The 27020-nt window shown below is 39.4% G+C and overlaps 1 protein-coding gene across 2 annotated transcripts; it reads left to right on the top strand.

Moving 5' to 3' along the window:
• Positions 1-1036: 1036 nt before the first annotated feature.
• Positions 1037-26744, top strand: fbxo21 (F-box protein 21). Of its 2 annotated transcripts, none has more exons than XM_020521178.2 (13): positions 1037-1278; positions 5210-5345; positions 7141-7235; positions 7377-7498; positions 8130-8276; positions 9076-9209; positions 9292-9428; positions 11625-11801; positions 15272-15404; positions 15746-15936; positions 24923-25080; positions 25877-26031; positions 26557-26744. In XM_020521178.2, the coding sequence occupies exons 1-13, from the start codon at positions 1091-1093 to the stop codon at positions 26602-26604; spliced, it is 1821 nt and encodes a 606-aa protein (XP_020376767.2). In that variant the 5' UTR covers positions 1037-1090; the 3' UTR covers positions 26605-26744. The 2 variants fall into 2 exon arrangements, with proteins under 2 accessions (XP_020376767.2, XP_048467157.1); XM_048611200.1 differs by lacking the exon at positions 1037-1278 and adding an exon at positions 1352-1372.
• Positions 26745-27020: the final 276 nt, after the last annotated feature.

Raw genomic sequence — 27020 nt, 5'->3', positions numbered from 1 at the left:
TTTAGAAACTGGTAAAATCCACATTTAGGCCATTGGACTGTAACCTCCCGAGGCGAAATATGAGGTGCTGTTCCTCCAGTTTGCAGATGGCGTCATTGTGACGTTGGAGGAGGCCCAGGATGGACATGTCACCCAGGGACTGGGACTGGGAATGGGAGTGGGAGTTAAAATGGTTGGTGACTGGAAGGTGTTGTCGTTTGTCACGAATTTAGCGCAGATACTCTACAAAACGGTGTCCGAGTCGACGCTTAGTCTCACTGATGTAGAGGAGGCCACATCGGGAGCAGCAGAAGCAGTGGATGAAGTTGATGGATGTGCAGGTGAGCCCCTGTCTAATGTGGAAAGTTTGTATTGTGCCTTGAAGGGAGGTGAGGGGGGGGGTGTAGGGGCAGGTGTAGCACTTCCTGCGGTTGCAGGGAAAGATGCCGGGAGTGGTGGGCTAGTGGGGAGTCGCGGAGAGAGCGGTCCCTACGAAAGGCAGATAGGGGTGGGGAGGGAAATATCTCTTTGGTTGTGGAGTCAAGGATTGTAGGTGGCGGAAGTGGCGGAGAATGCTACCTTGGATGCGGAGGTTGGTGGGATGATATGTGAGGACAAGGGGGATTCTGTCTTTATTTTAGTTGGGTGGAGGGGCTTTGAGGGCAGAAGTGCAGGAAGCGAGAGAGATGCAGTTGAGGGCATTTTCGATCAACGGACAGGGGAAGTAACAGTCTTTGAAATAGGAGGACATCTGGGATGTGCGGGAGTGGAACGCCCCATCTTGGGAGCCGACCTGGTGGAGGCAGAGGAACTGGGAGTTGTTTGGAGATTCCCACTTTTTTTCTGATAGAGTAACTTATTTTGTCCCAGTTATAGGAAAATATATAAATTCAAGCAGGATTAACATTTCTAACACTCGCTGAAACATTCATGTACACACATTGACACCAGCGCAATGCTAGTAAATGTTATTCCACTTGCTGACACATTATAATGAAAGGGTAAGACCCTGCCCCATGGAAGCAGGCCTGAAGGGATTTGAATTTCCCGCGGGAGGCGGGGCCGGAAGCGGAAGTCGCTTGGCCAAGGGCGTCCGATGTAAACAAGTAAAATGGCGGAGCTGGATGTTTTGGGGGAGAGTGGAGGATTGACCAGGTTGCCAGAGGAGGTACTGGAGCAGATATTCTGCTGCCCGTCGTTGAGCCATATGGATGTGGTGAGCGCCTGCCTGGCCTGTAAGAAGCTGCAGGAGGTTTGTCAGGGCCGGAGTGCCGTATGGAAACACCAGTTCAGGCGGAGGTAGGCAGAGCGAACAGGCCGAGCAAACTACCTCTGACCCTGCACAAAAAATCACTCGTGTCATTTCATGTTCTTTAAAAGTGACCAGTTTAAGGTATCTGTCTAAATAAACAATTTTTTGGGGGTGTCAACTGTGACTCTCGTCTCAATCGCAAAATTCCAAGTTCAAGTCCCGCTGCTAGGCTTGACTACAAAATCCAATGCACTGCTGCACTGTCAGTGGAGCTGTGTAAACCCATGCACCATCAGTCTGCTTAGATGTATGCACACGATCTCAGGGCCCTATCTTGACCCTAATATCCTTGATAATAGTAATCTTGTAAACCTAATGATAGTCACACTATTGGTCCAGCAAGAATCCTACAACTCAAAGTATGGTTGATTTTCTGAGTCAAGACGCAAGTAATTTGCTATTTTACTGTGGTTCTCTTTCTACTCTGATTTGAACTAGGCAATGTAAAAACATCAGTTCTGAACTGGAAGTTCAAGTTGAGCCAGTGTGTACTTGAACTTACACAAACTGTAACTAGTTGGCGCAGACTGATCTGACCTATGCCAAGAGATTGCATAGATCAACATTTTGCAGATTTCTTAATTCTTGACAGCTTTAGTATACACTTTAATAGGAGACATGCGGCTTAGACTTTTCTAAACAGTTTTGTTTTGTTGACATTAGAAAAGTGACTGTTTCACAGAGAGCGATGCTTACAACATTTTGATAATGCAATCCAAGATTTGATGCAATTGAATTCTTCTATTTTAGGAGACTAAGCGGTTAAAGTTCTTGTTGACGTTTGCTCAGGAACTTAACCTTTGTCTCTTTCTGGACTATCTCTTCAAACTAACTAAAGTTACCAAAATTCTGACTTTTTCACTGGAAACACAGACTGCTAGTGGGTTCTCTTCCTCTTTTTTTCCACAATTCAAACAGTCTGCTGTCTTTATCACCCTTCCTTACCTCTCGTCCACCAAAGTATGGCAGAGCTTGCTTGGCTTGTAATTTTAAAGCTAATACAGCAGTTAGTGACCAACAATAATAATGTGCAAACTCAGTCAAAATTTGTGCCCTGTCCTTTGAATTTGATACTTTTGGGCATGTTCTACTCTTCTGAGCAAGTAATACAGGGTTTTCCAAACCATCTTTCAAATTACCGAAACTGCGACTAAAATTCCATGTTCTAGAGTTCAAAATTATTCAGTTTCTTGCTTGTTCCCAGGGCTTAGTCTCACTGAAAGTGAGTTTTGTTAGAATTATAGAATTTGCAGAACAGGAGGAGGCCATTTGACACTTGACATTGGAACTCCTGCAACTCCTTTCAACGGAACACTTTGTTTTTCTTTAGACACTGATCTAATTCCATTTTAAATCCTATTCTCATCTCTGCTTGAGTAGCCGTGTGTAGTGAAGCATTCTGTAACATAACAGCTCTCCTGTTTAAAATCCTTCCTTCTGTCTGCCTTCCTGGTATTTTCAGTGATAGTGCTTCGAGTCCACCCATTTTGATGGAAACGATCCTTCACTGGTGCTTCCAGTTCTGTAGAAATGAAGCACCGCATGCCATCCTATTCGACAGTCTTCACTTGTCCGAATACCAGACTCTTAATCGCCTTTCTTCAGTCTTCCTTTATCGTTTCACTCTGCAACCTTCACTTCTCCTTGCTGCTCCCTTCCCCCCCTTCCATTCCCCTTCTGAAATATAAAGAGCAAAATTTCCTTGGGTTGCTAGCTGCAGTTTCCTTGAGATTCATGAGGATAATCTATCTTTTAACATTGCTTTTGTATTGGCACAGTAAATATAAAAGCACTGCCAAGTGACCTGAAAAGGGGCAGATAATGTTGTTGCTGGAAGATGAAACTTTCTTTTTTTCTCTATAATCCTCAATGTTCGTATTTCTAGTCAAAACATATCTTCGTTCGCTCGTGTAAGCCCCAGCTATATTGGTCCAATTGTCTAACTCCCAGCTCTAGGAAAAATATGCTCACCGGAGCAATGTACATTCCCGTTTCGCACTGATCACTGCTTATCTTTGTGATCCTTCTGACTGAGATTATCAAGTTACTGCTGTTAGTAACTGATTGTTGATGGTTTAATTCTGAGGAGTAGTGTGCAGATGGAAAACTTCTAACTCGTTTTGTTTGAACTTCACTGATGTTAGACAGAGGAGACTGAGACTAGATTCAAACCCAAGGCTTGAAGATGAAAAAGTAGGGTTTCAAACCTTTGGCCATGCATTGTTATTGTTCTTGTTGCGCTTTACCTTTGAAGAATGGCATCCAGATCTCATTTACCTATGTTGGTGTTTGATTTATGAACAAAGTTATTGGGCATATCTTGGAGCTGGTATCGCAAAGCATAGGCAGGCTTTTAGGAGTGTTAATAGGTAAAGATCAGAAATGTAGAAGAATAAAATATTGTAAGTGCTGATGCAACTGGTCAGATATAAATTGCCATGGCTGGATGCGCACGCTTGTATTCTGGCGCCTAAACTATATTCCTTATCACAGTGGCTTCAAAAATAAATGTCTAATCCAAAGGCAGCATTGTGGGAAATCTGAACTTAAAAACTGGAAATTTTGGAAATACTCTGAATCTAACAGCATCTGTAGGGAGAGAAAAACAGTGTTAAGATTTCAAGTTAATGATCTTTCAAAGGTACAGAAAGCAATTACAATAGCAAATGGTACAGTGGCAAGGGGTTTGAAGTACTAGGAAAATAGAATAGAATAGCAATTTATTGTTTCTGGTATTTATGAAAATACAGTGAGATGTGTATAAGTTGCCAAAAGTTGGTGCCATTTTAATTACAGAAATTATAAAAAGAAGTTACGACAAAGTTCATGTTTTGTTCTCTCCACGGCAATCTGGGTTTATGGAGTTGCTATGGAACGCTGCAACCAAAGCCACCCCTGAGGCTGCCAAAGGAAGGATTTCCAGATTGGGCCCACCTCGCTGCCACTACCGAAGCCAACATAGAAGCTGTTGCATCACTACCACAATAAGGAGGGACAGACCAGACCCACCAAGTCACCGATGCTGAAGCCATTGCTCAAGATGTCACCACTTCAGTCTGAAGCAGCCAATTGCTACCATAGCTACGAGGAAAGGACCAGACCAACCGACAATGATGCCTTTGGTAAAGCTGCAGCCGCTATGGCCACAAGGAATGGACATCTGGATCTACCACGCTGCCACCGCCACAGTAGGCCCTTGCAACCACCTTCCTTTGCAGCCGCAGAAAAGGTGAACTTTGAAGAATGCAAGTGTCAGGTGAGGGGGAGCATAAAAGCACAGAGCCGGAACCCTTTCTACCCTGCTGCTGCTGCTGCCGCTGCCGCCTCCACTAACATTGAATAAAGAAGTATCACTATGTATAACTTTGATGACAACACATCTGGAATACAATGTGAAGTTTTACTATCCATACCTAAGAAAAAAGAGGTCTTGTAACTCAATACGTAGCATCACTGCCTCGGAGCAAGAAGCTCCTGGTTTCAGTTCCACTTTAGAACTCATTGGACAAGTAAGTTGTGTTCATAACACATCTAAAGAAGCTGTATCAATTTGTGAATTCTTACAATGTGAGGGAGAGATTCCTGGTCAGCCATGTGATGGAAAGAATGTGGAACATCCTCAATCACTATCCACAGCTCCAGGTTGCAGCGTGCATGTAAATGTATACGTTGCCACAGCATGTCTAATTGCTGGGTGATCATGGTTTCTCATCAGTAATGGGAGGAGATGTCAGTTCTTTCTTTTGAGAAGTCTGTGGTTCTGCACTTTAAAGGGAGCAGGCTTTTAAACTCTGAGATTAGAAGCATATGATTGGTTCTAGAGACAGGTGTGAGATGATGTTTGGCTGTTTGAGGAGAGAATGTGTCTTTTAAATGTAAGTTTTGAATTATTTGAATAATGTCTTTATGTATTTGTAGATGGCCCACACTGATGAAATACTACAGTACTACAGGAAGTCATAACTGGTGGGAAGAATACCGAACACGGCATTCTATTGGTAGACAAGTGCAAGCAATGGTGGACACCTTTTCAAAGCGATTCTTTTCAAAAGAGGTTAGAATTGTAACAATAATTGAAAATGTTATTGCGAATGATAAATTGATACCTGAGCCAGGTAACACCGTTGTACACAGAGTTATTAAGTTGTTAAGGCCTGTAATGAAGCTATTTATTGCATCAAGTTCATGCTTGCTGTTTGTGAAGCAATCCAGTCCATTCCATTCCCTTGTCTATTCTGTAGTCCTGCTGTGAATTTCCTTTTGAAAGTTTTGAACATTTCCTCTTCCACCAGCTTTGGGAAGGCACGGTGGCTCAGTGGGTAGCACTGCTGCCTCACAGCACCAGGGACCTGGGTTCAGTTCCACCCCTGGGGGACTGTCTGTGTGGCGTTTCCATATTCTCCCCGTGTCTGCATGGATTTCCTCTGGGTGCTCTGGTTTTCTCCCACAGTCCAAAGATGTGCGGTTGTGAATTGGCCATGGTAAATTGCCCATAGTGTCCAAGGATGTGCAGGCTAGGTGGATTAACCAGGGGAAATGCATGGTTACAAGGATAGGTAGGGATTGGGTCTGGGTGGGATGCTCTTCGGAGGGTCGTATGGATGTGATGGGCTGAATGGCCTGCTTCCACGCTGTAGGGATTCTACAAATCTTTGTGGGCATCAAGTTCGACGTCATTACCAATTACTGTGTAAAATTGTTCTTCCTCGTATCTCTTCTGCATGTCTTGTTCACACCTTATTTCTGGTTCCCATTCCAGCTAATGAGAAAGAAAAGCTTTTCCCTACCTTTATCTGAATGTTGCACAGCTTTATTGCTTCTTCACTCAATGTCCTTAGAAATAAATTGGATTATTCTTGAACATAGTGTCATTCCCAGAGTCAAAATGCTATTGAGATATCTAAAGTTGATGGTTGCTGCCATTGTTCATATATTTCCTGAGCTGGCATGTTTGCTGATATTCTGTTGAACCTATGAAAGATCATTGTTCTGAAATGTTAACTCTGTTTCTCTGCCCAACCTGCTGAGTGTTTATAGCATTTTCTGTTGGTATTTCAAGTGTCCAGCTTCTGCAATTTTGTTTTAAGTTTTTGGAAAGTTTTTTTCTCAATACGGCTCTTTCTTCATAATTAATGTTGAAAATTTCTAAATCCCTGGGATAACTATTTTACACAAATTATGTATAATCTCTGAGGAATTCTTAAATATTCTTTAATATCTTGATAGATATCAGTCAATTCCTTGTTGTTTTGATACCTCCCAGTAATTTTAATTTCATTGTGTTTGTTTCCTAATTACAGCAGAAAGCTTTTTCACAAGCCTGAAACATTCCCATCCTTTATTAAGTTGGTTTTATAAAACTCTTGTCCGCTGCATTATGATGAATCCATTAAGTGTAATCAAATTTAGATTGTCAGACACTTACTAAATGTGTACAAAACTGAATCAGAATAATCATATATATTTGCATTAGAGCATAATCTACTGCTTTGCTCCTTCTAGTGTTGAGACCACCTTGAAATATAAATAGATTGGTTTTAAACAAAAGTGTCCTGGTTATTTACACACAAAAATATTTTTTGATATATAAATTAGTGCCAGTATTTATCTGGAGGAAACCCTTGGAACTTAAACGTGCTTGTGTGCATTCTTCCTGCTTGTGCTGCCAGTAACTGAATCTTTTGTATTGTAGTATTGTGTTGTTGTGCTCCATGCAATTATTGAACAGAATTAATTGCCTAATGACTTTTCATTTACGATCACATAAACATTAAACACTTCAAAAATGTGTAATTGCCAGTAGATGGCGCACATGTGACATTGGTCGTAACACGGATATTTATCGACAGGTTCCTGTTGATGGCTTTAAAGACGTTGAGGCTCTAGGTGGTCCATTCTGTTTTATTGAACATGAATTGTTGTCAATTCTAAATATGGATGGAAGGTGAGTGATTGATATATCTATGAAAATCAGGAAAACATGAATGGAGTTACTTAATCAAACTAAGTTAATTAATTGCAATCTTTTAAATTGGAAAAATAGTGAGGCAGATATTGAATAATTGGAGAGATTCTTTTGCTTCAGGAAGTATCTGACATGGAAATATTATTCTCGCAAAATCCTGTGTTATCTTCGTCAGAGGGACATCATGGAAAAGTTGAAGGAGTTTCTCTTAACTCTTCCAGAACACCAAAAATTAATAGAAGGTAAGGGAATTAGTTATATATTTCTTTTTTTAAGAATGCGTATAATTAGTGAGATGGTGTAAGTAACAATGTGCCTTGTCAGGTAACAGTATTCTCAGCAGAAAGTATAACTTCATATTTTTACTTCATTAACTATTAGGCAAACTGATGGAGATTATTAAAATGTGCAACCAGTTGAAAAAGATTGATAATTGTCATGTGAATGTGACTGTTATCACTATTTTTTAAACACATTTTTAATGATGATGATTCAAGTGGGAAATCTGTTTTAGATTCTCATCCGGTGCCACGCTTGCACTGGATGGCTCAAGGTTAACCAAAGATTACTCCACTTCTTTCCTGTGTTATTCTTTCACTTGAATAAGTTTGGAGAAATTGCCATGTGGAAATCACGGGTGAGAATCTGTGTTACACATGGAATTTAATGTGCCAGAACCCTGCCCTGTCATATTCAAAGAGTCAGTGTGGAGTTGATGGCCAAATGGCCTGTTTCCATCTTGTCGGGATTCTATGATTCTAATTACCCCCAGAATTTGGACAGGATTCTGTACTTACTAAGAAACAGTTCTGTATAATGTAGAATATGTAATTAGGTTTGCAAACATAAAGTCTGATTTACTTTTCTTGCCAGGTGTTGTGCTGATAGACCAATACTGCAACCCCTTAGCAGACAACTCCCTGGAGAATATCCTATTACAGCTGAATTACATTACAGATGAGGTGAAAAAAGCATTGCGTTTAACACACTCTTATCATCCAAGTATCACTGCAAGAAAAGGTAAATAGTTTTATCCATGCAGCTTAATTTTTCAATGGATCAGCGTTGTGTTTTTAGTTACGTATTACAATAAGAAATCATATTTGTTTGGCTACTTTGGGTCCAAACATAGTCTTCAAGAATATAGTGAAATTCAATGCCAGCAATAAAAAGTCTACTAATTTACAGTTGCAGACCTATTTTCAAATCCTAATCTTGTTTGATATTTGAACTTGTGATTTTCCAGAGTGTTTCTGTTGAAATAACCAGGGCCAAACTTTACACATTAACAAAAACTGTTTCTTGAGCATGAAACTTTGAGGAAGCACACTACTAGCTATTGATAACACAGTGTGGAGCTGGAGGAGCGGAGCAGGAAAGTTGACATTTCGAGTCAGAACCCTTCTTCAGAAATGGGGAAGAAGGGTCCCCACCTGAAATGTCGACTTTCCTGCTCCTCTGATGCTGCCTGGCCTGCTGTGCTCCTCCAGCTCCACACTGTTATCTCTGACTCCAGCAACTGCAGTTCTTATTATTTCTACTTGCTATTGATGCTTCATGTTGATGTGCCATAGAGCAGCTTAATAGGGAGCAAAGTTTAAATCAAGAGTCATTCAGATGTTAATATTTTTGTCATTTTTCGGGGGTGGGTATTATTTTAGATTCTGAAATGTAGGTTTTCTTCTGTGAAATTGCCAACACTTGGGTATCCTTGTCCTTTTAAGTAAATGTGTATTTGAAGTGTGTATTTAAAAATATAAAAAGCCAATATTCTGCATAATTGTAGCACAATGTATTTCTTTTGTGATGCATGTTTCAGATGATGTGTTTATTGATGATCTAGAACTACAACAACAGGTTCTGGATGCTATGAACCATGTATTATACAAGCAACTCAAATTTAAAGGAAATGAAGAAGATTATTACAACCCCATGAATTCCTATATACACCAGGTATGTAAGTTTTAAGATAGTGCTCTGCTTAGTTATGAGGTACAAATATAAAAGCTGCTGTTTTTGTGTTGTTTGTATGTAGGTGCTTAGCCAAAAGAAAGGAATTCCTATCACACTCTGTGTGATATATTCAACCATAGGCAAGAATCTGGGTGTTCGACTGGAGCCGGTCAGCTTTCCAAGTCACTTTCTCTTAAGATGGTGCCAAAAGCCTGAAGGGTAATACTGTCTACATATCTCCTGAAGATGTAAATCAATTAAGTTTCTTAACGAGGTAGAACTGTTCTCTTTCCATTTTTACATCTTGTGCATTGTCAGCAATGTCGGTCATGTCTTTAACCATTTAAACCACCTCTCCTCAAACTCTGTGTCTCTTTTCTCCCTTTACAAACTTTGTTACAAGCCACTTTTCAGCCATGCTTTTAGTTATTCCTCTGAATATCTCTTCCTTTAGCTTGGTGTCTATTTGGCTGATTATAAGACTATTGGATGTTTCTTCTCTGTTGAGGATGCTTGCTAACTTCTTGTTTGTGTTGTTATGAATGTGATAAGTGACCTGGTATGGTATGATGGATTTATGAAAGGAAAATCATCTTTAAAAAAAAGTTAGAGTTTTCTGATGATATAACAAATAGAAAAGATATGGGGAACTGGTGAATGTGGATTTTTTAGATTTTAGAAGCACTTTGGTAAGGTTTCACACAAGAGTTTGGTAAACAATATTAAAGCACTTGGGAGAAATGTGCTGGCATGGATTGGAAACTGGTGAACAGACAGAAAACAGAATAAATGGGTCATATTAAGGTTGGTAGGCTGTGACCTATGGGCTACCACAAGGTTCAGTGCTTGGGTTTCAGCTATCCGCAGTCTGTATCAATGATTTGGATGTGGGTGTTCAGTGTAATATTTTCAAGATTGTGGATGATGGAAAACTAGGTGGTAGAGTGAGTTGTAATGAGGATGTAAAGACAGTTCAAGAGAAATTGGAGAAGCTCAAATGAATGGGCAAAAATTTGGTAGATGGAGGAGACGTGAGGTTATTCACTTTGCTGAGAAAACAGAAATGCAGAGTATTCTTTAAATGGTGAGAGGCTGGGAAGTATCCATTTAAAGGGACTTGGATGTCAATATCAGGAGTCACTGAAAGTTAACATACAGGCACAGCAAACAATTGGGGCTAATATTAGCCTTTAATGGAGTGGATTTGAGTAAAGTAGTAAAGATTTCTTACTGCAATTATCGAGAATCTTGATGACTTCACACTTGAAGTATTCTGTGCCACTTTGATCACCTTATTAAGAGATTATATATTTTCCATGGAGGGCGTGTAACAAAAGTTCACCAGACTGATCCCTAGAATGGAAGGATTGTCCAATGAGGAGACTAGACCTGTATTTTCCAGAGCTTAGAAAAATGAGATTTGATTTGATTGAAACATACAAACTTCTCATAGGGATTGATAGGTTAGATGCAGGTAGGATGCTTCCTCTGTCTGTGGAAGGGAGTCTAGATCTTAGGGACATGCCATTTAGGACTGAGTTGAGGAAATATTTCTTTGCTCAGCAGGTGGTGAATCTTTGGAATTCCATGTACTACAGAGGACTGTGGATGTTCAGTCATTGAGTATGTTGAAGATTAAGGGTGAATAATTTCTACATATTTAAAGGGTCAGAGGATATGGGGATAGTGCAGCTGGTGGTGTTGAAGTGGAAGATTAGCCATGATCTCATCGAATGGCATAGTGGGCTTAAAGGGCTGAATGGCTACTCCTGGTATTATTTATGATTTCTGAAACGTTTTGCGGATGCAGTGTGCGATGCAATATAATCCAACTGCCATAATTTGTATCAATCACTTCAGAAGTTGTGAAAGATTGCTGGTTTTTAAACTGAAATGAATGGTAAGAAATTATGCAACACAAATCAGTTGTTTAACTTGTGAATGTATTTGATTTCATATTGTAATTTACAATGCAAATCTTCCTTCTAAATGCTTTGAAGGATGATTTTATCCTTCAATCAAAAGAAATCATGATACATTGGCTTTAGTTTTTGACAAACTTGGGAAATTTCAAAAACTTGCACCTTTTTAAATTTGTGGAATAAATAATGTCTTTCACAGAATGGCCAGACATGCTGACTACATTCTCATGATTGATATGAATATATTCAGCTCTTGAGGTATTGCAGTACTAACTTTTGTATTGCAGGTTCTTAAGAAAACTTTTCCAGTATATTTATTTTATCCTTTGTGTAATAGATAAAGATTCTGTCAAAAATTAGACAGTTATTTTTGGCTTTTCTATACTTGATTAATTTCTTTTCATTATTAGTTGTTTTCAGTTGCATGAAACCTATTGATTTGTATATTATGATGTTTGTAATTAAATCCTTTATTCTACCTTTTTCTTACTAGGAGTACTGATATTTTAGACTATGTCTACATTGATGCCTTTGACAATGGAAAACCACATACTGCAAAGGAATGTGAGCATTTGATTGGTCAGCAAGTTACATCTAAGTTTTACAATTCAGTTACCACAAAAGATGTGTTGTTCCGCATGGTTACAAACCTGTTTCATTTGGGAAAGAGGTAAGATGTGTATCCTGACACTGCTCTTGTATTAGTTTTGGAGCAATGGTTCCATATAATTGAGTGCTAGTCATTCAAAGCTGTATTTGCTATGATAATAAAATTGAAACACTGAAGGTTATCCATGCTGGAGACCAAGCAACAAGGAAATTGGATGGTGTGTTTCTGCTGTGTTCCTCATTTGTGATGGCTAATAAAACCAGCAGTAGTTTTCAAGAAGGAGGACTTCCCATTCGGGCTGTTCAGATATCTGTTGGATAGAAAATTATGTGGAGGATAAAAGAACAGACATGGAATCAGAAGGTAAAATAAAGACACTGATCTTTTAAAGTTAGCTTGAACGGCCAAATATGCAGTGATCCTAAAGATTTAATAGTTTGTAAGTTATGACATTAGACTCTGAAATGAGCTTCTTAAACAGTTGGGGTAATGTTGAACATGTTGGCCTTCAGAGGAATTTAGTCGATACATTGGAGTTGAAACTATTTCAGTCTCCTTTCACCTTGTGGAATCATACTATGACCATCACAGGGAATATTATATCCTTTCTTCTGTAATCATTGTTTGTAGTTCCATGTTCCTAAGTCATTATAATTAATGTGCAGCATGCAGATACAGTAAGTACTTAGGAAAGCAAGTGATACACTGGCCTTCATCTTAAAGGGATTTGCGTAGAAGAGTATGGATGTCTTCCTGTAATTGAAAGAACTTTGGTGAGACCTCACCTGGTGTGTACATTTATGATTTGCTTCTTTAAATCTATTCTTGCCTTAGAGGGAGTGCAATAAAAGTTGCCAGTTTAATCCCCACGTTGTGGATTATTTCATGGAAGATTAAGGAGATTAGGTCTGTATTCCCTAAAGTTTCGAAGAATAAGCTTTTGAAGAATGATCTCATCGAAACTTACAAAATTCTTACAGGATATGACCGAATAGAGTTAGATAAGATATTTCCCCGGTTAATGAATCCAAAGCTAGGGAAGTTAGTCTCAGGATAAAGAGTAAGCCACTTCAAACTGAGATGAGGAAGAATTTCTTAACTCGGGGTGCTGAATCTTTGGAAACCGTTACCAAAGAGTGTTGTGGAAGCTCAATCATTGAGCATATTGAAGATAAAAATTAACATATTTTTGGAGACGAATGATGTCAAGGGATATGACAATATCATGGGTAAGTGGCATAGTGGTAATTGAAAGGTAAAACAAGTCTGATGGGTTGATAGGCTTTCTGCTGTTCCTATGTTTAGCCAATTTAGTACAGTTCTTTGAAGAGGTAACGTGCTGTGGATAAAGGAGAGTAGTGGATGTTCTCGGATTTCAAGAAGGCATTTGGTAAGGTGTTTTATCAAAGGTTATTGCAGAAAATAACAGATCATGGTGTAGGGGGTAACATATTAGCTTGGATAGAAGATAGTCTGTTAATAGACTACCAAGTAGGCAAAATGTGTCATTTTCTAGATGTGATGTGGAGTTGCCACTATTGGACTGGGGTGGACAAAATCAGAAGTCACATGACACCAGCTTATAGTCTGACAGGTTTATTTGAAATCACAAGCTTTCGGAGCGCTGCTCCTTCATCAGATGCCATCATATTATTTAAATGGTGAGAGATTGCAGTACTCAGCGGCAGAAGAATCTGGTTGCCCAGTACATGCATTGCAAAAGATTAGTACGTAAACGTAGAAAGTAATTAGGAAAGCTAATAGAATTTTATCATTTATTTTGAGGACAATTGAATGCAAAAGTAGAGATGCTATGCTTCAGTTATACAGAGCATTAGTGAAACCATATCTGGAATACTGTATGTAGTATTGGTCTCCTTATTCCTGGAAAGATGTAAATGCATTGGAGGCAATTCAGAGAAGGTTGACTAGACTAATATGTGGAATGGGCGAGTGTCTTTTGTGGAAAGGTTGAACATGTTATGCTTATATCTGCTGGAGTTTTGAAGAGTAAGAGGTGACTTAATTGAATAAGATAAGGGGTCTTGATAATGGTTATATAAGGAGGATGTTTTCTCTTATGGGATAATGTAGAATTAGGAGTCACTGTTTAAAATGAGGGATTACCTATTTAAAGCAGAGCTGAGGAGAAATTATTTCTCATAGAAGGTTGTGGAGTTTAAAACTCTCTTCCTTCAAAAGGTGGTGGAAAATAATTCTTTGAACATTTTTAAAATGGCAATAGGTTATTATAAGCAAAGAAGTGATAGATTGTTGGGATAGTTGGGAATGTGAAACAATCAGATCAACAATGATGGTATTGAATGGTGTAGCTGTGTTGGCGCGGGGTGGGGGCGTGGGGAAGGAAATCGAGTGTCCTATTCCTGTCCTGAATTGAAATGTGCATATTCTATTACTGTATAGCTCACCAGGCACAAGAGCCAAGTTCAGGGACAGATTGCGGGGGGTGGATATTGCCTTCACTTTATCAGTAATGCTGGCTTGTGGAGGTATTGTGATGATTTTCTGGTGTAATTGATAACTCCTTGCTTTTGTTTTTGTGTCTGCACCAATTTAGAGACTATGGAATTAACCCGGTATTCATTGGATTAATAGTAACAAAGCATCCTTATAGACCAAGGCATGGTGACTAAAATGTGCAGAATTCTGAACTTCAACATAGTTCGCTGCTACTCACATTCAGTTAGGCCTAGTGTCTTCAGAGGGTTTTCATGATTTCAGGGCTTTCTGACTGGTTGTACCGCCAAGGCACTTTTGTTCAATGGAGTTGTACTTTTCCTAGGAGTTCCAAGGATGCTGATACCATGTCTTCAGGTTTTTTGATGGCTAGTCTGTAGCAGTCCCAGTTGTTTTAAACACTTAATGGAATCATGGGGATTTCAGTGTCAGCATTGCTGATAACAGGCCTGCATTGGCTTTTGTGAATATCATGGAGTATTTTGTGTGAAGTGTGCTTCCATTTTGACCTTTGAAAATGAGGAGGGGTCTGAGTTGTAGGTCACACTGCTATTGAGGAGGCTGGAAAGTCACGTACTATTAGGGGATCAAAGACTATTTGCAGATATTTTGCAGCCATCAGTTTTGTAAAATTTATTAAATGAAGCATTATACTGAGGCCTCATTTTCCTGAGCTAAGTGAAAATAGAAGATCCCATGGCAATGTTTGAATAAGACCAACAAATTATTCTGGTATTTTGACCAGCATTTCTTGCTGACTCAACGTTCCGAAAACAGATTAACTGAGCATTTGTCTGCTGTGTATACTTTAGCTGCCATGTTTGCCAGCATTATAACAATAATTGCATTTCAGGATGTATGTAACTGCCAGTGGTACTTAGGACACCTGAGTATCTGAAGAGCCCCATACAAATGTAAGTTCTAAGCTGTTACTATCCAGGGTTAATAGCTGCATTACGAAGTGGAACACTTGGTTGTAAAACTTATGAAACACTTGCATGCAAAATGTTCATTCACACATTGGCCTAAAATAATTTCATTGTTGTTTACAGAGAGGGAAGTGACCAATCTTACCAGTTACTACGCAATGCTCTTGATTTATATCTCACCTTGGCTCCTGATGATGTTCAATACCTAATGCTTCAGGCTAGACTTTACTTTCATTTGGGAATCAATCCAGAAAAGGTAATTTGTGAAATTTAGACTGAGTAGTTAAACTTGCTGGTTGTTTCCATGGACTTGTGGAATGCATAATAATACATTATTAGGTGAATAGTCATGTAGCATAATTAAGTGAAAAAACGCAATAGCCTTGTGCTTTCTGCCAATGACAGCTGGAAATTGTAAATGTAAATAGAAATGTTGACTCACCTGCTCCTTGGATGCTGTCTGACCTGCTGTGCTTTACCAGCCTCACACCTATAGACTCTGGCTTCTGGCATCTACAGTCCTTACTATCTCCACAGCCTGTTTTTTGCTTCATGGTTTATTATTTGATTCTGTTCCATTGCTGTTTTTTTTCATAGGTGCTGGACGTTCTTCAGCACATACAGGCTGTCGATCCCTTGCAGCATGGTGTGGTGGGACACTTAGTCCAGCTAACCTTGGAGCAGATTGCACGCAAAAACCAAACAACTGAAATTCAAGTAAAACGCCATACAGATGAAAAGCACAGAAAAATACAGTTTTCAGTGGGGCTTATTATGAAGCACAAAAGGTAATTTTGATTTACTGCATCCTGTTGCATTTCAGATAGCCTTAAATACAATTCATATGATGTTGTTAATATAAGATAAGAGGACACTTTCTCAATCTTAGTAGAGCAAATTCCTTGTAATGATAAAAGTCCGATGGAGACAAGACTTTCTTTTATTCTATCATCCCTTTTTTTAAACAAAAACACCTGTGATTTATTTATGAGATAACAAGGTGTAGAGCTGGATGAACACAGCAGGCCAAGCAGCATCAGAGGAGCAGGAAAGCTGACGTTTCGGGTCTGGACCTTTCTTCAGAAATGATTTATGCTAGTTAATAATCCCATTTTAGAATTGCTGAAGCTTGATTTTGATTTTTCTGTCTATCAGATTTACACGAGATGGTAAAAGGATTAAATTGACGGGTGTAAATTAACTCATTACGTTCTGTAGGCTGTGTCCCATCTCCATATCAGGATGCACCAAAAATAACAATGCCTAATTAACTGCAAAAAGGGAATGCTGGAAACACTCATATGTCAGTGGGAAGACCATAGCCTATTTCTTTCTATAGGTTTGAGGCTGAAAAAGCACAGCAGGTCAGACAACGTTTCAGGCCGAAACCCTTAGTCAGGACTGAAGGGGAGGAGGGGAGCCCAGAAATAAATAGAGGGAGGGGATGGGGCTGGGGGAAGGTTCGGAGAAATGGTGATAGGCGGGTAGAGGTAGGGGACTATTGTGATTGGTCCATGGGAAGGGTGGAGCAGAAAGGTGAGTGGGAAGATGGACAGGTTAATTCAGGTCAGGAGGGGGAGGGCTGGGGATGGAGGGATTTTGAAGCTGATGAAGTCAATGTCTGAATTAGGTCTCCCCAGTGTAGAGAACACCACATTGGGAGCAACGAATACAATAGATATAAGGCTCAAGGACCAGGTTGTGGAGCATTTGCGCTCTGCACGCAACAATCAACCTGACCTTCTGGTTACCATCTATCTTAATTCCCCCTCCCACTCCCTTGGCGACATGTCTATCCTTGGCCTACTCCACTGTCAGAGTGAGGCCAAACGTAAACTGGAGGAACAACACCTGAGATTTCACCTTGGAAGCTTACAGCCCAATGGCCTTGACATTGACTTTACCAGCTTCAAACTCCTTCCACCCCCAGACTTATCCCATGTCCAACTTTCCCCTTCCTGACCTGACCTAAACTGTCCATCTTCCCACTCACCTGTCTGCTCCACCCTTCCCATGGACTATTCACAATAATCCCCTACCTGCATCCACCTATCACCATCTCTTCTACCCTTCTTCCAGCCCCACTCCCCTCCCCGTCCCCAGTGCTGACGAAGGGTTTCGGCCTGAAATGTTGACTTATCTGCTCGGATGCAGTCTGACTTGCTTGCTTTTCCAGCCTCACACCTATAGACTCTGGCTCCCAGCATCTGCAGTCCTTACTGTCTCCACAGCCTGTTTCTTGCTTCATGGTCACTGCATGACCTCCGCTGTATTTCCAGCATTCTCTGTTTATATTTCAGATTTCCAGTGTCTGTAGTATTTTGAGCTTTGTGCACACATTTTTATAGTTCCTTATCAGATTCTCAGAAATGTCTCGAATGTTACTGAATTAATTGGAAATATTGTTATGCAGGCAAACGGAAATCTATGTGCGACAAAGAGAAAGAGTTTGACATTAGGAAAGTAGATTTTCCAACTAGTTGCTTAAATTAGCTTTTTCCAATTAGTGTAATTATTGCTGTAATTATATGTTGGAGACTATGTTCAACACTGAATTCAATTCCTGCACTGACTGAGGCTACTATGAAGGTCCCACCTTCTCAGCCTTGCCTCTGAGGAGGGTGACACTCAGGATAAACTAGCAGCAGTCATCTCACTCTAATTAGCAGTCTGCTGATCCTCTGGGACTATGGTGACTTACTTTTATATGTTACAAACCTAGGATGTATAGGCTTTATTGACTTGGATATTAATGAAAGTGAGATCTTGCAATGCTTTTTCCTTTTTCTCACATTTTGCCATGTCATATACAGAATAAAAGCTATTCACCACTCATTATTAGGATATTCTTTCATTGTTACATTATGTAATGCTGGTATAAGCTAAGTATTTTAATACCACTGGAAACTCTTGTCTAATTTGCTCTTCAATCATCTCACATTATATAAAAAATCAGTTTGTTCATTAGTGATTTATATTATTTAAATTATTAATTCTGTTGTGATAGCATACATTTTGTTCCTAAGCTCCAGAAAGTATTTTATATTGAGTTACAGTTAAAGCTAATCATTCTGGAAATGCAGTGGAACCACAATTATGTGTGCTCCCATTATTCTTTAACCTGCATTATTCCTCCCACATGATCCCAGCTGAAGGAGATGCCACAGGCTTGGAAGAGCTGGTCAAAATCTCTTCTCCCAATGTCAATTACAACCTCCTTTCAGCTCCAATAGTAAGTGTTCTTCAAAAGTAAATATTTAGCAATCCATTCGATAGCTCACTTAGATTAGTGCTACAGATTTTGCCTTCACGTTATTGAAGAACGGTAAAGGTTTGATTAGCTGATAAGAAGCACAGGGTAGGTATAAAGAATGTTTGCGCTGGCAGGATGTGATGAGTGGTGTGCCGCAGGGATCAGTGTCAGGCCCTCAGCTGCTTACAATCTATATCAATATCTTGGATGATGGGATCAAATGTATGGTTCCTAGATTTGCTGAAGATTCAAAGATGGGCAGGAAAGTTTTGAAGAAAACACAAGGAGTCTGCAAAAGGATAGAGATAGGGTAAGCGAGAGCAAAAAATTGGTTGATGGAATAATGTAAAATGTATAATGTAGGAAAATGTGAACTTGTCCACTTTGACAGGAAGAATAGAAAAGCAGCCTATTATTTAAATGTAGATAAATTATGACATCTGAGGTACAAGTACATGAGTCACAAAATGTAAGCATGCAATGAGAACAGGTGATTAGGAAAGCAAACAGAATTTTGTTTACTGCGTGGGAAATGGAATTTAAAAGTCAGGATGTGTTGCTGCAGTTGTACAGAATGTTGGTGAGGTCACATCAGGAGTACTGTGTACAGTTGTGGTCCTCCTTATTTAAGAATGTAAATGTGTTAGAAACAGTTAGTGGAAGCTTCACTTAGTTGATACCTTGTCTTATGAGGAAGGGTTGGACAAGTTAAGCCTGTATCCATTGGAGTTTAAAAGATTGAGAGGTGATCTTTATGAAACATACAAGATCCTGACGAGACTTGACAGAGTGGATGTGAAAAGTTGTTTCCTCTTGTGGGAGAGACTAGGACTAGGGGCTATAGGTTTTTTGAAGAAAAAGAAGGACCAGTCTCTGCACAGCACTTCAGTATTGGATTGTTTTCTAAATTTAGCCCACCTGATGTGGCTATGGCTGGCTTGATCACAAGTTTTTACCTATCCTTAATTCTTGAAAAGGTAGTCATACTGCCTTGAATCAGTGCATTCCAAAGGTTAGGTACATTCACTTGCTAGGGGGAAGGGAATTTCAAGATTTTTATCTAATGACATTCAAGGAATGGCAATAAAGTTTCGAGCATATAGTAGAAAATGTAAATAAACTTAAATAGACTATAAAAATAAGAAATAGGAGCAGAATTAGGCCATTCAGCCCATTGAGTCTGCTCCACCATATGAACATGGCTGATATGTTTCTCAACCCCATTCTCCTGCCTTCTCCCTGTAATCCTTGATTCCCTATATCAATCAAGAATCTATCTATCTCCGTCTTAAATACACTCAATGACTTGACCTCCACAGCCCTCTTCAAAAATGAGCACCACAGATTAACCACCCTCTGGCTGAAGAAATTGTTTCTTATCTCAGTAGTAAAGGTTCATCCCTTTACTCTAAGGCTCTGCCTTTGAGTCCAACTCTGTCCTACTAGTGGAAACGTCCTCTCCATGTCCACTCGATCCAAGCCCCTCGGTATTCTGTAAGTTTCAAATCAGATCTGCCCCTCATACTTCTAAACTCCATTGAGTACAGACCCAGAGTCCTCAACCACTCCTCATATGACATGCCCTTCATCCCCAAGATCAATCTTGTAAACTTTATCTGAACCCCCTCCAAAGCCAGCACATCCTTAGATATGGGGCCCAACACGGCTCACAATATTCCAAATGCTAGAGCCTTATATAGCCTCAGCTGTACTTCTCTGCTGTTGTAGTTTAGCCATCTTGAAATGAATGCTAACATTGCATTTGCCTTCCTAACTGCCAAATGAACCTGCATGTTATCCTTAAGAGAATCCTGAATCCCATACTCCCCAGTTCCCCATTTAGAAAGTAGTTTACACCTTTACTCTTCCTGTCAAAGTGCATAATCTCTCAGTTTTCCACATTTGTATTCATCTGCCACTTCTTTGACCACTCTCCCAGCCTATCCAAGTCCTTTGTAGCTTCCCCACTTCAGCCTCCCCACTTCCTCAACACTACCTGTCCCTCCTCCCCGTTTAATATTTAAAAGGACCGAGGTGGATGGATTAGGAATTGACTAGCAATCCAAATTCAGAGCATTAATGTAATTTGGGGATTCATACAGAGTTATGAGACTGTAGAATGGTCTAGGCAGAATTTATGTCCGTGTTCTAGACTAAATTAGAACGGTGGAATGGAGGAAAAGGCTATAAAGGGATTCTAGCGAAAAGTGGCCAAGTATGAATAAAACTGCTTGCTTTTTGTGGAAGATAAATGCTGACGGACTAGTTGGAATAAATATTATATTTCATGTGCATTTCAGTGGTCCTTGATTATCGATCAAGTTTTTAATATGTCACCTCTGTTATTCTGCATTCCATATTGCATGTTAGTATTTTTTAAGAGTGTAAATCAAACATTTTTCTTTAGGAAATACAATCACTTATTGTTTTGGATAAATACTGTTTTACAATATTATAATAGTTGATTTTTGTAGCTTATGGATAGATTGGAAGCAGAACTATCATTTGTGATAATTGCTAAGATGAAGTTGTATAATACTGTCCCTTTACATTCACTTTTCAGTTACTAAACAGGTATGTTCTAAAGTCCATTAGGTGCTGAAGTTTGAAGCAAGTCTGTAAATATCCCATAATTGCTCTTGGAAAGATGTTAAGAATCAAAATCATAGCAACAGGACATGACTGGCTTTCTTTATTTAAACAGAAAACTTGTGATTATTTTGAAGTTCACAAATGAGGATGAATTAAATATAAGAGGACAGGAGGAAGGAATAGAGAAATTGAATAGGATAAAAGTATATAGGAGGGAGATGCTAAAAGGGTTGGCATTGCTTAACAGTTAATAAGGCATCTGGTTTCGATGGAATGCATCTTTGGTATGGAAATGTTTGAGTGGAGATGATAGAATCTTTCAGTCCTCCTTGGATATTGAAGTTGTACAACTGCACTGTTACACAGATTAGCAGCTACAAATTCTGTAGTGAGTGCCTCACTGCCTGACTTGTCAGAGCCTGTCCAACATTTATGTCTGAAACACTCCTTTGTAGGAAAGAGACTTGCTTCTGACCTTAGTCAGGTCTCCTCCGAACTTCCCTAAAAGTTTTCGGTCTCAAGGTTTCTAAAATCCAAATTCAATCCTTAATTATTCCAAACTGAAAACAAGCTAATAGCCTTCAATGAAAACAAAGAATTGCGGATGTTGGAAATCTGAATCAAAAACACAAAGTGCTTGAGAAACTCAGCATGTCTGACATCATCTGGAGTGAGAAAAACAGAGTTAATGTTTTGAATTCAGTGACTTTTTGGGGGTGGGGTTTGAAATAAATAGAGTACATGGTGACAGTGCTGTCTCTCTGGGCACCATCTCCATGTACTCTATTCACTCCCACCCCTGTCATCAGCGTAAATACCACCTTTTCCCAACCATTTTCAGTTCTGATAACATATCACTAGACTTGAAACATTAACTCTGCTTTTCTCTCTCCAGATGCTGCCAGGCCTGCTGAGTTTCTCCACTTTCTGGTTTTGTAATAGCCTTCAATGTTTACGCCACCTGTCACAAACCACCCAAGCATAGGCAATTTTCCATGTACAGTCCAGAGGTTCACTGCTCTCTGACACCTATTGAATTAGGATACTGTTCTGGAAGGACTGCCTAAATCCATTTAAAAATGCAGCCCACACCCATATGCCACTATTTTAAAACCACACCTTTCATTACACTGTGACATTAGATATTTGATGCTACTATTACAGAATTGCATGGCAGAAAGATATTTTGCCTGCACGTTCATTGGCTATTTCTTCAACTGCAAGTACATTGATGGTTCACTGATGTGCTGAAATTAATGTCATGTATGGTATAATTTAGGTTCATTCTGCAAGTTCATGTAATTTGAAACCTGGGAACTGGTTCCAGGTCATGTTTTCTGCAGAACATTGCTGCTGTAGTGTGAAATCAAGCTGATGCATTAATCAGTACTCTGCTGAATTCATGTACCACTTATTTAACAATAATAGATCTCATCATAACTGGCAACTAATAGGAGTTAATAGTATATATCTTATACAGTATTTATTGAGTTTGTCAAATGAATCATTGAATGAAGAGCAAAAATATGATGTGCAACATTTGCAGCCTCACAGTTCCAAGTCACACCTGCCAACACACAATATTAACAGCAAGATTGTACTGAGTTTACCAGCTGGTCCATCATACTGCAAAATCATCAATAGCTCTGCTTTTTAAAAATCTGTTCATGGGATGTGGGCATTGTTGGCCCATATTGCCCATGCCTAACTTTCCTAGAAAAGGTGGTGAAGAGTGGCCTTGTTGAACTGCTGCAGTTCTTTGGGTGTGGGGGCAGTCTCCTAGGGACTTGATCCAGTGGCACTGAATGAACAGTGAAATATTTCCAAGTCAGGATGGTGAGTGGGGTGTTCCCTTGTTGTAGTTGCCCTCAGAGACTTGGTGGGAATGGATTATACCTCTTGAGTAGTGAAGTCGTCTTGTAAATTATCAGTTGAGGTTGCACTATACTGAACAATTGCAACACACTTCCACAGTGGTATAAAACATAAATTTTATTTTGTTTTTAAATAATTTTCAAACTGAAAGAGCCTTTCCTGTACTGCTACACAAGTACTCTACAGGGTACAAAACTACTGCTTTTCTTTTACACCACAGGGTGCAAATTCTTTTTGTTAATTCTCCAATAACAATCTCTAAATCACATTGTGTCATGTTGAGTTATCCAGAAGGTTTGTTTAAACTCCTGAATTATACAGTTAATCCTTAAAAAATCTGTGTATAAATTATCTAAGACTTACATTCCTTGAGGAAAACAGATGTTTATCTGATCCAGTATGTGTACTACAAAATGTAACATTTGTCACATTCTTTCTATATTACAGACATGTGATCTCTGATGCTTTACAGTTGGTTGAATTCTATCATTGCACCACACATATGTGACCTATACCTGAACAGTTCTTGCGTATGTCATTGAGGCATGTCTAGTTTGTCTTATTTGTGAGGCATTTGTTTCTGTACATGGATTGCATTTGTTTGGCTTGTGTTCATATGGTTTATAAGTAAGCAATTGAACTGTGATCTGCAAATGTCAGTTGACATTAGTATTTGACTACATATAAGCAACCTGTACCTGAATGACACTGGCATGTGCAATAGGGACTAATTTTATTTAAGATTAAGCCCCTTATGCATCATTCTGGAGTTTTTCATTTCCTTGAATGTAGTTTAATTCACTACAGTTTCTCAATTTGTGAAGCTAATTTTAAATTTATGCCAGATGAATCAATTAAGGTACATAGTCTACCTTTCTTCTGAGTTATTCAAACCTCTCTCTCCAGTATGCCCTTGAAATGACCTGAATCTTCTGAAAGACGACACTCCCTGTCGGGTTGTTGCTTTGTTCCTACTGCTTTTCGCAATGATCGAACACTCTGTTTCTGGGCAGGACTTCCAATCTCAACCTGCAGAAATGAGGAGCAGTTTTTCGTAGAGCTTTTTCCTTTTAGTGCTAAATCTTCAGGCAGAGGACAAACATTGTGCCCTTTTCTAGGGAATTAATTGCCATATTGTGATAAGTGCTTATTCACCAAAACTGAAAAGCAATTTAAATGTCTCATGACTTTTCAGTGTAAAAGAGTGAGTGAGTCTCTAGCAGTAAGGTGGTAAGAAGGGAGAGGTAGGGTTGTAGGTGGTTAGGGGGGTGGGTTGGTAGTCAATTCAGGTCAGTTTGGGGGCTGGTCATGTCAGGTTACATGGAGTTGGGAGTTTAGAAGGCTGAAGATTGGTCTGGGGAGTTAGACAATCTAGGCTGGTTGTCAGGTGGCTGGTTGGAGTGGGAGTCAAAATTATGGTGTAGAAAGGTGTCAGGTTTGTGAGTAATCATTTGGGGTGAGAATTATTTTGGGTGCAGTTGTATAGTTGCTCAGGCATTAGACTAGGATTTCTAGAACATATTTGCCGGGTAAGTCAAAATTGTTTGAAAGGTGGAGATGGTGGAGTAGAGAATTTGCCTGCCATGAATATAAAATTTCTGTCCACAGTCAGCGCGTCTGAACTTTCACAGTGTCCTGATTAGCATCTCTGGTTCCACGTCTGGTGTCTGACTATGCAGAGACAAGAAGATCAGGGGCTCTATACACAGCTAGTTGGTCTACGGCATTGATGCATAGATAAAAATATAAATCATCTCCGTCAGCTGTAGTGATCTATGATTCCCCTAATTCTGTCGTTCTGTTTTGTCTTTAATTTGTGTATCTGAATTACTTTTCTATTTTCCCTTGTCATCTATCGTCACTATTTTCTTATATTTTACCTCTTCTGTATATCTTGGACTGTGCCTCTGTGTATTTCACATTTCCTGCTGTTTTGTTGGTTGACATAAATTTTAAATCTCTGGCATTAATCAATGCAAGCCTAGATTTTTGTTGCCTGTCAACTAAAATGTTCATAATGAAGATTAATTCATCTGTGAATATCTTTTGTTTAGGTATGGTTACGACTGTGTGATATATGGATGGGATCCCAAGTGTATGATGGGGTTGGATTGGATGCGAACAATGGGAGTCCATAATCTACCACATGGGCCTGACCAGCCGTTCTACAATGTTCTTGTTCAGGATGGCTCATGCAGATATGCTGCACAAGGTAGATGTCTAGATGTCCAGATGTACAATGTGCCTATATGTTTAAATGGTAGAATAGATCATTACCTTTGAAAACAGTGCTTATACCAAATATTGCAGCAAGCTGAGATTTTTGAGTAGTTGAAAGCTAAACAATGCTACGACTCTCCTGAAGTTAAATTTCCAGCTGAAGCAATGGCAAAGGGAGGGATGTTGAGCGCAGGTAAGTAGGAAGGACCAGTTATCTGCTGAATTGGATTGGGTGGTGGAAATGGCTGAATTGTTCTGTGGAGAGCTAACATGGACTTGATGCACCATATGGCTTTCTTCTTGTGGTAAGCTCATCTTGGGCTTCACTAATGCTGACTGACCCTTTTTTTCAGATATCATTCTGGATTAAGTTACCAGTTTTGCATGTTTATTATATATAGGTGGCACAGTGGCTCAATGGTTAGTACCGCTGCCTCAAAAGTCAGGGACCTGGATTCGATTTCCAGCTTTGGGTGACTTTGTGTGGAGTTTGCATGTTCTCTCTTTGTCTGTGGGGGATTCCTCCCACAGTTCAAAAATGTGCAGGTTAGGTGGATTGGCCATGCTAAATTGCCTGCAGTGTCCAGGGATGTGCAGGTTAGTTGGATTAACTATGGTAGATTGGGGTAGAGTAAGGGAGCTGGGTCTGGGTGGGATGCTCTTTGGAGGGTTGGTGCAGACCTGGATGAGCTGAATGACCTGTTTCCACACTGTAGGGATTCTGTGATCTAAATGAAAGCCTTCACATGTTGATGTTTTAAAATCTTATGCTCTGACTAATCTTGCAGAAAATCTAATTTGTAATGCATCACCACTGGAAATAGGCCATGAAGAAGTTGGTCGCTACTTTTTAGAATTTTCTGGCACACACTACATTGCGAATGAAGAGCTGCAGAACCAGTATCCAGATGACATGGCGCTGACATCTCAACTTGTAGAGAAGGTATATGGTCATTCCTGAGTCATTTTTCAGGAAGGAGTGAAATGTTGTAATCAGCATTTATTTAATAAACAATGGGTCTCATCAATACTATCTTGAAAAAATGCTGTACCTCAGGGCACCATATATAAATTACATCCAATTGTCATTTTCTGCACCTCCTGGAAGAATTTGTAAAGATGAAAGAGAGACAAACTATATATCATTTGGTAATAGCTAGTACTGAGGCATTTGGTTTTCTGGTGGTAAAAATTGCAGTATCCAATTGTATAGATCTAATACAAATCGTGTTCCACTAATACAGTATTTCATACAGAAATGTGTAAGGCAATAAAATGAACCTCCCGAAACTGGTATATTGTCACTTTATTTGCATATACCTATTGTGTAAATTTAATGTTAAAAACGTCGTAAGGGAGTAGCTTTTATTTTATAAAATGAGTGTTCATTTTCTTGGAAATGTGCCACATCAACTGTCCCAACCAGATAAATCACCTCAAACCCTATCTAATGAATTTGTCTCTCTAGATTAGAAACTGCTATTCCTGGATATCAGTCAACAAAATACAGACGTGAACTTGAGAGTGGTGACGACGATGATGTAGATTGCTTGGGAAGTCCAAGCTATTGTGACAATGTGAGCTTCTAAATGGTGTATTAGCAGAAATTTGAGATATTAAAGTTTTGCTTAGTGGTGAAAAGGTGTCATTTACAGAGCTTCTCTGCCAGTGTTTTCATAGTGTTATTTTAGAAATGAGAATGACACTTTTTTTCTTCGTTAGCATAATTTCTCTAAGAGGAAAAATTGACTTTGTTGAGGTTCTCCAACTAGTTTACACCAATTAATATTCTGCTTATACTTCTCAAAAATGGTTTAATATTACGTCATCTTTTATCCAGAGTGATTCCAAAAGGCAAGTAGTGCTTTACCTGAAACACAAGTTGACATTTGTGCACGTCCAACTGCTTGAAGGGTGTTATGTGCAGAGGCG

The sequence above is a fragment of the Rhincodon typus genome, chromosome 24 (assembly GCF_021869965.1).
Source record: "Rhincodon typus isolate 14 chromosome 24, sRhiTyp1.1, whole genome shotgun sequence".
In the NCBI taxonomy this organism is placed as follows: domain Eukaryota; kingdom Metazoa; phylum Chordata; class Chondrichthyes; order Orectolobiformes; family Rhincodontidae; genus Rhincodon; species Rhincodon typus.
Note: the sequence above shows the minus strand (reverse complement) of the source record. Positions and strands in the feature narration are given on the sequence as shown.

Excerpts from the sequence above, each read along its gene's own strand:
- fbxo21 (XM_020521178.2), top strand. The coding sequence starts at position 1,091 with ATGGCGGAGCTGGATGTTTTGGGGGAGAGTGGAGGATTGACCAGGTTG. Across the intron at positions 9,429-11,624 it reads TGGTGCCAAAAGCCTGAAGG|GAGTACTGATATTTTAGACT; the intron begins GTAATACTGTCT and ends TTTTCTTACTAG. Across the intron at positions 25,081-25,876 it reads ATGCAGATATGCTGCACAAG|AAAATCTAATTTGTAATGCA; the intron begins GTAGATGTCTAG and ends CTAATCTTGCAG.